This window comes from Alligator mississippiensis, chromosome 2 (genome assembly GCF_030867095.1).
Source record: "Alligator mississippiensis isolate rAllMis1 chromosome 2, rAllMis1, whole genome shotgun sequence".
NCBI classification, from domain to species: domain Eukaryota; kingdom Metazoa; phylum Chordata; order Crocodylia; family Alligatoridae; genus Alligator; species Alligator mississippiensis.
The window spans coordinates 49,290,032-49,305,715 of record NC_081825.1 but is presented as its reverse complement, the minus strand read 5'-3'; the positions used below and the strand labels follow the sequence as shown (position 1 = coordinate 49,305,715).

Here is a 15,684-nt window from a genome sequence, read left to right as displayed (position 1 = left end):
GATGAAATACCAGATAATGATTAAATAGTGCCACGCTGTAAGGGCCTCAGGAAGTGAAAAGGGAGAGAGATGATGCCACAGTGTATTTTATAAAATTATATATTTCATAAATTCATTCATATCAGTGGTCTAGGAACAGGATAAAGTATTTGCAGTTATTTTAAAAAGCTCTAGTGCAACTACTTTTTTAAAGAAATATGATACGGAGTTGGGGGCAACATTGCCTATTTTCCAAATAAAATGTCAGCAATGTGCAGAAGACTAGACTTTTCCCGTACCAGGGGTTAATATTAGATCTATGCAACAATAAGGGAAAATGGGAATTACCTAGCACTACATACAATTCTGCTACTAAGATTTGCATAATATAAAATATGTTGTTTTTTTGTTTACCTTCTTTGCTACTTCGCCTAACAAAAGGGTTTTTCCAGTGCAAGGTCCTCCATATATGATAAGAGGGTTAATGTGTCCAACTTTGCTAGGCAGAATGTATTTATGAACTATGTTTAGAGCCTCGCACCTATACTCATAGAAAGAGGAGTATGTTTTACATAATGAAGAATGTTGAAGGACTTCATCATAAAGCAAGTCTGTCTCAGTGTCAAAATTCTGTTGTACTGTTGCCTGAATTATATCAATCATATCTTCATAAAACTGTTTACCAAGTCCTTCAATGTAATGATTCTCCACATCTTGTGAATAACCAAGTTTCATGTCGCAATGAGTAATGGAAGTATAGACTCTCAGATTAGATGATGCAACAATGGTTGGAATAAATTCATCCCTGAGTTTGATCAGTTTCTCAAGGGCTTCTGGATCCCGCATAAATTTTCCAGCTGTGTAAGTTACGTCCATATATTTTTCCATCTCTGGAATTTTAACAAAACGTTCAATGTTGGCAATTTTCCGAATGTAACAAACACACTTCTTTAGGAAAGCTGGTGTCTGTTTTCCCAAGGCAAAGTCAAATTCATCTTCAATGGCTGGGGGAAGAAAAAGAATATAGTCAATCTGTTAATGTTTTTTTCAAAATGATCATAGAAGAAAAAACATGTCTGTTTCCTCCAGAATAGGGCTATCCAATTGGGGTTAATGTGTGTCCCAGTAACATGGGGCAAAGGCTCCTGTTACTTTAAGGCAAGGCACAACAGGGCATGGCCTGCTACCAGATACAGGCAGCAGAGCAAGAATGATCTCCTGGAGAATAAGCAGCAAGGGGGGAGCTGAGCAGAAGCAATACTGGGCTGCTAGGCAATACCAGAATGCTAGCTGCACAGCAAGAGGACAGAGCCGTGGGCAAGTAGCAGGGAGGATAGGACAGCCCAGCTAGGCATGCAGTGGCAAAAAAAGCAGGCTGCTCTGGGAAGTAAGGAGGTACACCTGTGGCTGATCAGGGAGACATCTGCGGGGAGGGGGTGCAGTCTACTGATATGACCCCTGGCACCCAGGCCATAAAAGGCAGAAGGGTGTAGGCCTTGAGGAAGAAAAGAGCTCCTGCCAGCAGGCAATGGGGGGAAGCAGCAGCTGCAGAAAAAAAAAGGTACCTTAAAGGCTGGGAGGGAGCAAGTGGATTGGGACAAATAGCAACCTAAGGACCCAGACTGGGGGTTTGAACCTTTTTATTTGACAGCAGTTGCTGGTGTTTGGGTTTAAGTATAACCAAAGGACTAGGTTGTGTCTACAGGAGTGGTTTGGAGATCATGCAGCAAAGTGCCTAGAAAGCTTGTTTTGAAACCTGCATTGGGCAGGGACGTGACATGTTGACACCTTGAAGCTAAGGTCTGAGATGGTGGACCAGAGTTGAGGTCCTTAGCTAGAGAAAAAGGGCTGAAATTGGGAAGGCTGTTGCCTGAACAAGGGATTAAGGCCTGAGGGGCTGAATTTTTGGGCTGGGCTGGGAGGTAAATGAAATTGTGACTGAGTGACTATGGGAGAGGTTAGAGGCCAGGATTAAGGCCTACAGGCTGTTATACAGGCCACTGAAGTATGGAGCCTTTGACTGAGCTAGCCAGAGAGGAGAGGGGCTGACCTTAGAAGTGTACTAGAGTTCAGTGGCACCAGATTCACATCTCCCACAAAAAGGATTTACAGGCAACCTCCTGCATCATTCAGATTTCATCAAGAATCTGGGATAGTAGAGCAGGAGGTACGTGTGTCTGCAGCGCAGGGTGGCGTGGGGGAAGAAAATGCATGGAATATGTCCTGCACAGCATGCAGCCTGGGACAGGGGTGTGGTGAGGCATGCATGGTTTTTAGTTGGGAGCCCTCAGCCCCTGGCCACTTCAGAAGTTGTACAGCCCTGCTCCTGAAGGTGGAAAAATACATAAAATTTATCTGTACTATTCAATTTAGTACTAGGTCAAGGTCATGTCAAAATTTGCCTTTTCTTTTAAATTATGCCTGAGAAATGTAAAGCAAAAATATGATTTGATACTTATGCAAGTTTATTCAAATTATATATATATATTAAAAAATAGTTTGTGTACATATTATAAAATTTACCAGAAGAAAGGTATCTCTTTGCTTGGCTGTGTTTCATTTTTCCTTTCTCATACAGCAACTTCACGGCAGTCTTAAAAATCCTCTTAATCTCTTCTGCTATGTCTTGCCATTTGCTCTCATTCATGGAATTTGCAGAAGATTCCATCTTTTAAAAACAATCATAGTTAAAGAGTATCTGAAACACCAGTTTCTCCATTGCACAAAGCATTAGACTATTATTTAAAATAATAATGCAAGAAGGGAGAATAATTTAAATAAAACAACAAACACTTTTTAAAAATAATAAATATGTATTTGCTCACCCTTATGTTGCACATAATTGTAGGCCCCTGGCAGACATTATACTAAAAGATGTGATTAACTGGCCTTAAGTAGTGACCTGGCCACATGCTGAATCAATTAATGGTATGATAAGACAAGGAGTAAGCTACAAAGTTATTACACAAAGTACGCACAAAAACTTTATGACATTCTTGCCATGACTTCAATTGAATGTGTAACCAGAGCCCAGCGTCTGGAGCACATGGGAGCCTTGGAAGACTTTTGTGTGCTCCAGAGTCTGGGAGGCCCTTCAGTTGATTGAGGCTCCCAGCTGGGGCAAAGCATGGTGCATTCCCATCCCATCTTTAATTTTCTTTCAGGGGTTGTAATGTTAAAATAGGCTTTATTCTGACTACAGAATGTAAGTTTCCATGAACTGGCGCAGTGGGTGATATTAAATATAATTAGCACTATTCAAGGTTAAGCTTTTATTGTAAGAATGGCTCAGGTTAGAAAGTGGGATTTAAGAACTGAGTTTGGAGTACCATTTGGGAATGATAATTTACATTAATACTTGTCATGGGACCTAAGAACTGAGAAACGGGTTCAAAGTGTCTCAAATTAAATGTTGGGATTTGTCTCGCTGTGCTTCAGGTCCTCCTTTTCAGAACAGTGATGGTAGTTTTATTTACCTCAGAAGGGTGTAAGGCTAACTCCATTAATGTTTGTAAGGTGCATTTTAGATGCCAGAATTCAGGTTCCCCCCCCCTGCCAGATGGTAACAGCTGCTACAAGTTTAAAGGAGGAAAGGAGGTGTAAACAACTTTCTATTTGTCTTTGCTTGCTGCCTGCATTGTAATGGTAACAGCACAGGAGAAAGGGCAAGCTCAGAGGGTCACAATGCCTCAATTCCTTTCCTCTAGAAGCTTCAAAGTTGCACAACTTTTTAACATTCTGTGCATTACATCTACATGGCAGACTATACTACTGTTGACTTACGAACCTTTCTGCTTCCTCTTTTGGGTCAGTAGCTTGGCAAAAAATATACAATCTTAATAAACAAAAATACAAAAAATCTCTAGATTTATTTAACAATACTTTGGGCTTCAGCAAAACTAAAGTTGTGTGGTTTGTTGTTTTTTTCCCCCTAAATAAGTATTTAAAAATCTGCTACTATAAACTTACTTTAGCTTTTTAAGTCCCTGCTGAAAATTTTTTTTTCATGTAACAGAAATTGCATTTGGTAACATGGTAAGTGCATGTGATGATTTAGTTCCCTTTTCTCTTATACATACAGTACACATGGAAATGAAGTGACATTTTGATATTATTTGGGATATCTCTATCTTAATATATTTTTTCTGTAGGCCAAATTCTGCCCTTGGATGCTTATTGTTTAAGAGCATCATCCTTATTGTTTAAGAGCTGTTTTTATTATGGTCAAAGTAGCTATGTGTACAGATGGATGGTGACAACAAATGAAACTGTTCAAAAATATTTTACCAAAAGACTTTTTAATGCAATATGAGCACTGATTCAGGATACCATATACGTGTATACTTGGCTATAAACATCTGACTAACTTTAAACATGTTTAAGTATTGTCTAATTTGAGGCCATAGGGAAAAATACACAGTTTTCCAGTAAAAATCCTTTTAATGGGGTGTTAATGCAAACTAGTACAAATCCTGGGAGAAACTAAGACTTTCCTATTCCAACAAGGAGGAAGCACAGAGGCATTGATCCTGCTATACCACACATATTCATGAGCTCTAACAGTGATCAACGCCCAATATAACTACCATATTTGTGTCAAGTTTGTAGCCTATGGACAATTCTTATCTCTAACAGCCATTGCATATCATTACTCCTGGGCCCTCTGACTCCTTCAAAATAATGGTAGAGAAGACCATCAGAGGACCAAATTGATATGTGGAAGCAGATACCGAGGTTTGTTTCACTGGGACCCATATATGCATAGTGAATGGTGCTAGTGGATTTAACTCACTATGACTGCTGTGTAGAAGGGATTTTTTAAAGGACATAGAAATAACTTACAGTGTTATGGTAGTTCTTTAGCATTTCAGATTTTGGTCTGAGGTAATATGCCGGTGGTACTGCATTCTCATCTCTGCAGTACCACTCTTCCAGAAGCCTGGTCTCCAGTTTTGCCTCCACAGCAGCATCTATAATCATTTCAAATTCTGATGATTCAACTTCTCCAGGTATTCGGATGCTTCCATATTTTTCTCCCAATAGGCCCTGTGTATTTGTAGGAAAAGAGGGGTTTAGTTTCCTTTCTAGTGATGATAAAACTCTATGGCATAACTGCTTGTCTTCATAAGAATTATTATGGCACAGTAAACAGTTTAATCACTTTGAAGTTACTAGAAAGTAAATATAGCTATTATTGGGAAAGTTATACTGAATGACATTTGATTCAAAGGATTTTGATAAAATTGCATGTTTATTGTCTTTTTAATATTAAAATTAACAGAAGTATAAAAGTTCAAGTACATTGAAATTATTAAAATAAAAGCTCAAATACAGGTTATTAGTTCAATGATTATATATGTATATGGTCTGATGGTTCAGATGATAAATCAGCGTGAAATCCTGTGCGCAAAAGGAGCTTCTTCTCTGTCAAGTAGGTACGAAGGAAGTGCCATGTAGGTTCTACCGCATGCTTATGGGCATTGCTGTTTGTTAACCTGAGTGATCTTTCAGTATGGTGGGTGTTCAAAGCAGCAACAAGCCTAATTAATTATATAACTAGTTCTATGCAACTAGTTTAATACTAGTATAGCAGGACATATCACCTTTATGGCCAGAATCTCCCAGTGCGAGTGTGGTATAAAGCAGCTACACTACACTGTTATCTAGTCCACAGTCTCTGATAGACAGCATGATACATTTTCCTAAAAGCATTCCAATCCTGCATGATGTCAGTATATTTTAAAGGTAACTTTCTATCAATTTTGGCTTGTGATTCTCAGATTAATTCATAAAGTGCACAGATTTGGATTGGGGTGTCCTTACCTTCCTTTTGTGTCTCACTTTTATTTTTGTACATTTTTGCCCCTGCTGGATGAAACTTCACATGCCATTTTCAGCTTGGTGATAACATTAAAAATGTAACTATGGCTTACAGCAACAATTATCCAGATTACCATTTTACAACCACATGCTGCTTCACTGTCTCAAGAACTCTCAGTAGCAGGAAATGTGGAACATAGTTGCCTACATAGTCACCCAATGAATGGATGGGGGGGATGAGAGAGGGGGAGATGAGAACTAATTTAAATACCCAGGTGCATACATTTGATGCAGTAAGATAAAGATTTTTAAAATGTCAGCTCTCAAATTGTGATACTTCAGGTTTTTCTAGTGAAACGGGGTAGAGGGGGTTGCATTACATTACAGGGAGATGATGCTGTATATAACTTTTTTGGACAATATATTTTGGCCATTTGTCCTTCACAATAAAAACAGAATTGGGAGATATGGAAAAGTTTGAAAACACTGTCCCCAAAATAAGCAAGTAAACAGATAACTCCTAAATAGTTAGGAACATAATTGGGAACAAAAGAGCTGCAAAAAAGTACTTTTTTGTATTCTCCATATAGGACTTATTGTATTTGCAGATATTTGATATTTGTTTTGGACTCTGAAAATCCTGACCTACTGAAGTCAGTGGGAGTTTTCCCACAGACTTTAGTAAGTCTAGGACTTCACCCTATACTATTATTTTTTATTTATTTGTGTTTAGTTTTGTTGGTAAAGAGTCTGACATTATTGAGAAACAGAGTAACAAGTGGCAAGAGACCGTGTAAATCTTTCTATTAGTTTAAGTTCTCATGGAAGTAATGTTTATGTAGGCAGTGTTTTAGAAATGCATATCAGTAAACAGACTTTGAATTACTGAGACATGGTTTTTAAATAAACTTGATATCTAAATGAACTTTACATTAAAGTATTCATCGTGGTGGGGAAACTCTAGCTCTTTAGTGGATACCTGTGTACTTGTTTGTTTTGAGAAAGCTGTTATCTTTAGTCTAGTCTGTGATTCTCTCTCTAATTTAATGGCTCTCTTCTAGAAAGATTTGTCTTACTTTTTTTTTATACAATTCCCTCATTCTTGAAAGAAAGTTTACTGCCCTCATCTTGGCTAATTTTTTGTAGTTCTCCAGCTACTCAGGTGATGCAAGATTTTCTTTTTTTCAGGTAAAATTAATAACTTATTCTCCATCAGGGTAAAATTCAGCCTTGTTCAGCAGGCTAGTAAAAAGCTTACATACCAAGTCCAACTTAGATGGTACAGAACCTTTTTAAAAATAAATTTCACACTCTTCTGAGCTCCACCATATGGATTTTGCACTTTTGTATGGTAGTTATTATTTGAAATTACTGTGTTTATGTATTTGGGCTCTGTGAACTCAGCGGAGAGTTTGGTCAGACAAAAGATGGTAGAACTGGAACGTTTTATCTGCATTAGCTGATTATAATGGAAAACTTAAGTTTAATTTCAGAACAGAACATACATTTTGTCCAGACACATGATCTGCTATGAAGCTAGAAGTCAGAATGTGGGGGTGGAAAACAGGGAAAAGTATGAATGAATATAGGTTGCACTGCAAGGTGAAGGACTGCAGCCTCAGATGATAAGGCAAGAGAGGAAATGAACAACATATTGTATGAAAGACTATAAGTGTAAATGTTCCATCATTTAGGCTAGGGACAGACATTACGCATAAACTAGTTTAAACTTGTAATGGAACAGACATTCAGTGCGCATAAACCAGTTTCAAAAGTGCCAAAATTGGTTTGAGATGCACCTGGTTGAATGTAGTATCTAACTTATTTGGCTCAAACTGGTTTATACAATGTCTGTCCCAGACCCCTTCCTGGTTTAACTTAAGTCAGACTCCCCCAGCATCCCGGTATGCTCCCAGGGGCGAGCAGGGCTCTCTGCTTCAGCCACAGGGTTGACCCTGCCCCTCTGCTTTCTAGCCTGAGCAGGGACTGGCCCTAGCAGAGACATTGCCTGGCATGGCCCCATTAAGGCAAAGTGGGCAGAAAGGGGGAGTCAGTTCTTCCCTCCTTCCCCTCTTCCTCCACTGTAACGGGTCAGCCTGTCTGCTGGGGAGCAGAGGGGAGGGGACTGTGGCGGTGGCCACTGGGGCTGGCAGACCCCAGCTTCAGAGAACGGACTTAGGCAGGAATTAACACTTCTCCCTATCCCCTTCACCTTAAAGGGGCCATGCTGCGTTGTCTTGCAGTGTGGGGAAGGAGGCTCTGTTTTGTGCTGGCGGGGTGGGGAACTCTTCCCCCTTCACCTCCTCCCCTGGTGGGAAGGGGGCTCTGTGTAGTGCTGGAGGAGGACTCGTCCTCTTCCTCCCCCCACCCCCCCCAGCACGGGGCTGGGAGACAGAGGAGGGCTCCATGTGATGCTGCCCGGACCCAGAGCAGGACTTTTCCCTTGCCTCCCCACCGTGGTGGGAACTCTTCCCCCTCCTCTTCCCCCCCACCTCTGAGTGGGCCCAGATAAGCCACTGCCTGGCCAGCCGCCAGCTGCGCATGCCGGGCTGCACTTGCTGACAGATTGAGCTGCCTGGCTGCACTTGCTCTGCTTTGGTCCCCATCACTAAGCTGCACCTGCTGGGAATGGCCTCAGTGCAGCACTGGCCACTTCTATTGCAGGGCCTCTGTGCCGGATGCCTGCAGCTCTGCACTCACAGCAGGGAAGCCCCATGCTGGACTCCATGGGGAAGCAGGGGATGGGGCTCCTCCAATCCCAACAGAGTACAGGAACCTGTGCAGCAGGGAGTAGGGGAGGCAGTAGGTTCCAGTGTGGGCTTCCCCTGCTGCAGGTGCGTGGCTTGGAGCCCTGGCGATAAGGCAGGTTCTGCTTCTTCCTCCCATGCAGCGCTGGCTGGAGCAGCACCTGCACTGGGCACGAACACCCTGACCTCCACGCCTGCTGCTGCTTCTAGGAAGTGGGGGCTGCATGCCATGGGGGCAGTGTGTGTTGGGACTCCTACATGCCCCCACCCTCACCCTGCCCATCTGAGCTTGGTGCTCCCACTGCCCCTTGAGGGGGAAGGGCAGGGAAAGAGTTCCTCCCAGCATGGAACAGAACCTCCCCCAGTCCTTGGGGGGGGGAGGGGGACGGGGAGTGGTGGGGGGGAAGAGTCCTCCTTTAGGGCCAGGCAGCATCCTGTAGAGCCCCCCCCCCCCCATGGTGACAGAGGAGATGCAGGGGAAACAGTCCCCTTCCGGGGCCAGGCAGCCTCACAGAGCCCCCAGCGGTGGAGGGGGTGAGGGGAGAGGGAGGAGGGGGAAGAGTTCCCCTCTGGGTACAAGCAGCCCTGTGAGCCCAGATTGCTCCTGGCTGTCACGGAACAGCGGGGGCAGGCAGAGCTCCTCTTCTCCTCCTCCTGCTCTTCCCACCCGCCTCTCGAGAGCAGCCACTCCCTTTTCCTCCACCCTAGAAACCCTGCAGGCCAAGGTTGGGATTTCAACTCCTCAATTTTACTCAGTTTCCCTGTGGAAGGGTGGACTGCTCTAGTGCCCCTAGGCTTCTGGCTTGAGCCACTGCAGGCAAGTGCCTGCATTTTCTGAATAGAATGAGAATGTATCCACTTGGAAACTGATTTACTCTCTGCAGGTTAGACTAACTTGCAAAGATTGAATCAATTCAGCATTGGGCTTTTTGAATGTCTGTCCCTAGCCTTAAGGAGACGTACCCAATGTTCATGAAGTATCCCAATAGATGGAGGAAATTATATAGATGCCCCATTTCCATTATCCCCTCCCCCCTGCCTGTCTTCTCAGTGGAGAGCACACGGATAGTAGCTATCTACTGAGTGCACTGTACTGACTAATTTCCTCTCTTTTCCCATGCTACAGATTTTTTTTTTAAAAGAAACCTTTTTGGCAGGTAGTTGTCAAAAAATAAGCCCTCTTTTTAGATGCAAAAGAAGCTGATGGAACTAGATTTCACTATTTCAAAGTGTGGGAGTGGAAATACTTCTGAGTTAAAATCTAATTAGAATACTCCTATAGAAATGTGGTACTGCATGCAGTACTAGACGATTCACCATACTCCTAATGGCCAAAGGTGCCACTTAGGTATTGCAATGCAAAACGCCTACATGCTCTGCTACACAGTAGGATTCTGATCCTAGGGTTCAAGCTCCTGCTTGTATCAGGCACATCAGCAGAATTTTAACTTGACTTTTCTATCTACTAGGTGAGTGATCTAATGACTAATTCCTCCCTTAAGCTATTTTTTTGTGCAGGCTGCATCATCTGTGGGGTTGGTCATGCTTGTAAGATAGATGGAAGAATGGCTATTGGGGCTTGGACTTCAGCTGGGTCTGTTTTGTTAGCTCTAGAAAAGCCTCAGCATTTAGGCAGCATTGTGTATTGCTGCCAACAAAAATCTAGGCAGATACAGCGTTTAAGCACCTCGGGAGTTACCCAGCAGTGGTTTTGAGGATATCCACAGATTCATAGACATTAGGGCTGGAAGGGACCTCAGAAGATCATCGAGTCCAGCCCCCTGCCCCAGGGGCAGGAAGTCATCAGGGATCATAGGATCCCAGCAAGATAAACATCTAAATGTCTCTTGAAGGTGTTCAAAGTAGGTGCTTGAACCACCTCCGGCGGCAGTCTATTCCAAACCTTGGGGGCTCGGACAGTAAAGAAATTCTTCCTTATGTCCAGGCTGAAACCGTCATGGAGGAGTTTGTGACCGTTCAACCTTGTCATCCCTTGGGGAGCTTTATTCCCCAGATCCTGGTGAGCATTCCTGATAAACTTATAGGTGGCCACCAGATCACCCAAGCCTGTGCTCTTCCAGACTGAAGAGTCCCATGGCTCTCAGCCTCTCATCATAAGGTCTGTTTTCCTGACTTCTGATCATGCGCATGGCTCTCCTCTGCACCCTCTCAAGCTTCTCCACATCCTTTTTGAATTGTGGAGCCCAAAACTGAATGCAGTACTCCAGCTGTGGCCTCACTAAGGCCGAGTACAACAGGAGAATAATGTCCTGAGATTTGCTTGAGAAACATCTGTGGATGCAGGCCAGCGTTTTGCTTGCTTTACTAGCAGCAGTATCACATTGAAGGCTCACGTTCATCTTGTGGTCAATCATGACCCCCAAGTCTCCTTCTTCCGTAGTGCTAGCCAGCGTAGTACTGCTGAGCCTCTAGACATGCTGCAGGTTTTTCTTCCCAAGGTGGAGAACCTTGCATTTTTCAGTGTTAAACACCATCAGGTTCTCATTTGTTCATTTTCTGAGCCTGTCAAGGTCAGCCTGGATCACCTTCCTGTCCTCAGGTGTGGACACTTTACCCCAGAGTTTGGTGTCGTTGTCGAACTTGGCCAGTCCACTTCTGACACCAATGTCTACATCATTAATGAAGATGTTGAATAGTATAGGCCCAAGGACAGAGCCTTGAGGGACCCCACTGGTCACCGCGCATCACAACGATTGACTTTCATCAACCACGACCCTCTGGGTCCTACCACGGAGCCAATTCCCCAGCCAGCAGATTGTGGTGAGGCCGAGGCCGCAGTTAGCCATTTTTGCCAAGAGGTGATCATGGGATACCAGATCAAAGGCTTTTTTAATGTCAAGATACATGACATCAATCTCTTCTCCCTTGTCCAGATGATAGGTCACCTGGTCATAAAAGGAAATAAGATTGGGCAAGCAAGACCTACCCACAACAAACCTGTGCTGGCTATCCCTCAGGATGTTGCCATCGGCCAGTCTGTTAAGAATGGCCTTTCTGATAATCTTTTCTAAGACCTTACCTGGGATAGAGGTCAGGCTGATGGGCCTGTATTTTGCTGGATCCACTTTCCTCCCTTTCTTGAAGATAGGCACCACACTGACCTTCCTCCAATCTTTGGGCACTTCACCAGAGCACCAGGAGTTCTTGAAGATCCATGCCAGGGGCTGAGCTATGATGCTAACGAACTCCTTGAGTACCCTAGGGTGTAAACTGTCAGGGTCGGCTGACTTGAAGGTATCCAACCTCTCAAGGTGTTCCTTCACGAGGTCAGCATTGATGGAGGGTAAGGAATCTCCCTCACCTGAGCCTCCCTGTCCCGTAATGGGCAGGGGTGTCCCATGGGACTGGTGAAAAACCGATGCAAAGTACCCATTTATTAAGATAGCTTTTTCCTCAGTGTCAGATGTCCCAACTGGTTTAGCAGGGGTCCAATGGTGCCCTTGCTTTTCCTCTGGCTCCCCACATATCTAAAAAAGAACTTTTTATTGTCCTTGATACTTGTAGCTAGCTGGAGTTCAGTCGCAGCTTTGGCCTTCCTGGTTAACTCCCTGCAGGTCCAGACCAGTACAGAATATTCCTCCTTGGAGGTGGATCCAGTCCTCCATCCTTTGTAGGCCTTTATTTTTAGATGCAGGAGGTTCACTAGTTTCCTGGAGAGCCAAGGGGGCTGCTGTGACCTTTTGCTGCCTTTCCTCTGAGATGGAATACACTTTGCTTGTGCATCCAGGATTGCTCTCTTGACCACTTGTCCTGAACTCCCCTCCTCCCCTTTGGGTTGTGGTCCTTTAGGGCCTCACTGACAAGCCTCCCGAGCTTGTCAAAGTCAGTTTTCCTGAAGTCGAGGACTTCTGTATTGCTGACTGACTTGCCAGCTTTATGGCAGATGGTGAAGGTGATCAGCTCGTGGTCACTGTTACTCAGCTTCCCTTTGATTGTTAGGTCACTGATTAGGTAATCCCATGTTGCCAGTACCAGGTTGAGCAGTGCTTTACATCTCGTTGGCCCGTAGACTTCTTGCATCAGCTGGAGCTCATCCACAAGAGAGAGAGCTTTGCAACCGCTCAGATTTGGCTGAGCGCTCTTCCCACGAGATGTATGGGTAATTGAAGTCTCCCACGACAACTATGCACTGGTAGCATGCAGCCTCAGCCAATTCTCTGGTGAACTCCTGGTCAAGCTCTTGATCCTGGGTAGGAGGTCTGAAGTAGACACCCATCATTGTGTCTCCTGTGCCATGTTCCCCATGGATTTTAACCCAGAGGGTTTCCAGTTGTCTACCCTGAGTGCCAATGTCAGCTTGCAGGGACACGTAGCTTTCCTTGATATAGAGAGCTACACCCCCGCCCCTTTTGTCCACTTGATCTCTCCTGTACAGGGTATAGCCATCTATACCTGTGGCCCAGTCATGGGTGGAGTCCCACCAGGTCTCTGTTATCCCTTTTGACACCATAATTATTTGTGTTAAGCAGGAGGACAATTTCTTCCTGTTTATTCCCCAAGCTCCTGGCATTTGTGTACAGGCACGCAAGTGTCCCTTTGGGGACCCTTGCCCTGCCTACGGATCGTTCCAGGGCTGGGGCGGGGTGGGCTCCCTTAAGTGCCTTGGTCTGCTGGCTTTGCAAGGGTTGTTTGGTGGGCCAGCAGTGGTGGTAGTCCTCCCATCCCCCGGTGGGCTTATTTTAAAGCCCGGTGGAGCAGGTCAGCCAGTCTGGCTGAGAAGAGCCTCCTCCCCAGTGGAGCGAAGTGGAGGCCATTCCTTCCCAGCAGCTCACTGCCTCTCTCACCAAAAGGGTGGACTGTGGTCATGGAAGCCAAAGCCTTCCTGATGACACCAGCGCCACAGTCTTTGGTATGCTACCTTGATCCTCTCCCTCCTCAGCCTGTAGCCCGAAACTGGGAGGATCAAGGAAAACACCACCTGCACCGCCAACCCCTTAAGCCCTGCTCCCAAATCCCTGTAGCACTTCATGACCAGGCTGGGATTGCTAAGAGCCATGTCATTTATGCCCACATGGATAAGGAGCACAGGGTAGTGGTCAGTGAGCCGGAGGAGCTTAGGGATCTTCTCCACAATGTCTCGGAATCGGGCTCCTGGGAAGCAGAAGACTTCCTGAGCTAAGGGGTCAGGGCAGCAGATTACCTGCTCAGTCCCACTCAGGATAGTGTCTCCCATGACAAACACTTTGCGTTTTGTCTTGGGGAAAGCAGGGGCGATAGCTATAGTTCAGCCTGTGTTGCCTGCAGGAGCTGGCAGCTTGGCAAGCTCTGCTGGGGCTGCAAGAGGTTCATACCTGTTGCAAAGCTCCAGTGGGGGGGACCTTGGTGCAGCGGGCATGGGGCCCTTTACCACATTGGTCCAACCCCTTGGCTGGACAGAATGGGAAGTCCCCAAGTCCTCCCTTGTCCTGGAAGGTGACCGTGGTCTGCTGTCCGACTCCAGGGGGAGAAGGGCCTGGCAGTAGGAGCCTATCTCTCGCTCACCATCCCTGATGGCACGCAGTCTCTGGACTGTGGCCTGGAGCTCCTCCAGCTGCCACGCCAGAGACCCCAAAGGGGAGCAGACCTCACAAGGGGAGGTGGCCATGCTCCTGGACCCCAGAGCCTGAAAAAGTGTCAGGCAGCCCCCACAGCCGAGAGCCAGGGGCTCCGTCTGTGTGGAGCCCGGAACAATGGGCTCCGTCTGGGTGGAGACCTCTGAGGATTCAGAGGGGGAGCCCGCAGACTCGGAGGGGACCCTCAGCAATATCTGTGGCAACTGAATGGTAGTCGGTCCACACAGTAAACTTACTGTGTCTTCCAGCAGTCTTGACAAGCACACTGAAGTACTCCAGGTACTTCCTAAGCCAAGGGCATTGTATTTACACCTGGATGGCACTGTAATTAGCATTGCAGTTAGTGGGTTATTTGGTCCTGTTATTCAACTTCGCTAATTAGTCTACCTGATGTGCTACCTGGACACTGCTTCTATTTTCTGTCCATCTTCAGCACTCCAAACCAGTCTGAGTTTACAATCCAGTTTCCAGACAGTTACTCCATGGTGACAATGAGTGACTGAAAACACCCTTTTTCTGTTTTCTGAAGAAGGGAGATAAAGAATTGATTTAATTTTTCTTTAAGGGTAAAGTGGAGAACAATGGGAAAATGTACTCCCTCCGCTTTTGCTTAGAGAACGGTGTCTGAATACACGTCAACTTTTGTTTAGTAACCTTATCTGAGTCCACAGTGAACATGTCTGCATGTGCACACTCTTCCCCCACTATAACACTTAGCATAAACATCACTTTCTATCAGAGACCAATGAGTTCAATAGGTGTTCAACAATCTCACGGTACCTGGGAGCTTAAAATTTGCCCTCTGTGTGCAACTTTAGTGATTTTTTGTCTCTCTTTTCCTTAAGCACATGTAAAAATACTCCCATTTTACCCTCTTAAAAATCCAATTTGTTATTTTTTCTTCCCTGGCAATATGTAACACATCATATTAAGTATAATAAACCAGATCTTTAGCAGTCTTAATCAGGCATAGCTCTATACCACTAAGGATGTGGGTAAAGAAATATACTCTAATGGAATATTATATGTGTAAAGTAGGAAGAACAATCAATACAGTTTAAGAAATATATTATTTCTCAATCTTTGTAATGTTTCATAATTGTTATGCCTCTTCAAACTATAGACTGTACAATAGTATAGTACACAAAGACTAATACTGGTACTTCAAAGCTCTATTAAAAATACAGTAATATTTTACAGTATTATCCAAAGCTCTCCAGTACAATTTAAAAGTAGTGATTTTGTAGTGTTTGGGGTGATTACTAAATAAAAATAGTATTTAAAAAGGGAAATGTACAAATATTATTGTTAGTAACATTACACGTCAGGAGACAGTTTGGTAAGCAGGCTCATGAACCGAATCTCTCACATGATGAGTCATTATCTCTTAATAGCAGAAGAAATTACAGAGTCATTAAACTGGAGGTGATTGAAATGTTACCAGGTTGACAAACATGTACAAACCCCTCAGCAACCAACTGTATCTAACAAGAGTTTACATAATTAACATAAACACCAAGAACAACTTCCGCAATAGCTCTGTTAGCTTTGTTAAGCCTGAGGCC

At 44.5% G+C, this 15,684-nt stretch overlaps 1 protein-coding gene across 1 annotated transcript in view; it reads right to left on the bottom strand.

Moving 5' to 3' along the window:
- The window catches only part of NWD2 (NACHT and WD repeat domain containing 2), a 133,789-nt gene that overhangs the window by 6,854 nt on the left and 111,251 nt on the right, over positions 1-15,684 (bottom strand). The window contains exons 4-6 of the mRNA XM_019480458.2: positions 4,822-5,025; positions 2,503-2,647; positions 394-983 (exon numbers count right to left, since the gene is read on the bottom strand). Of these exons, the coding sequence (XP_019336003.2) occupies positions 394-983; positions 2,503-2,647; positions 4,822-5,025 (939 nt within the window). The remainder of the gene's footprint in view (positions 1-393; positions 984-2,502; positions 2,648-4,821; positions 5,026-15,684) is intronic.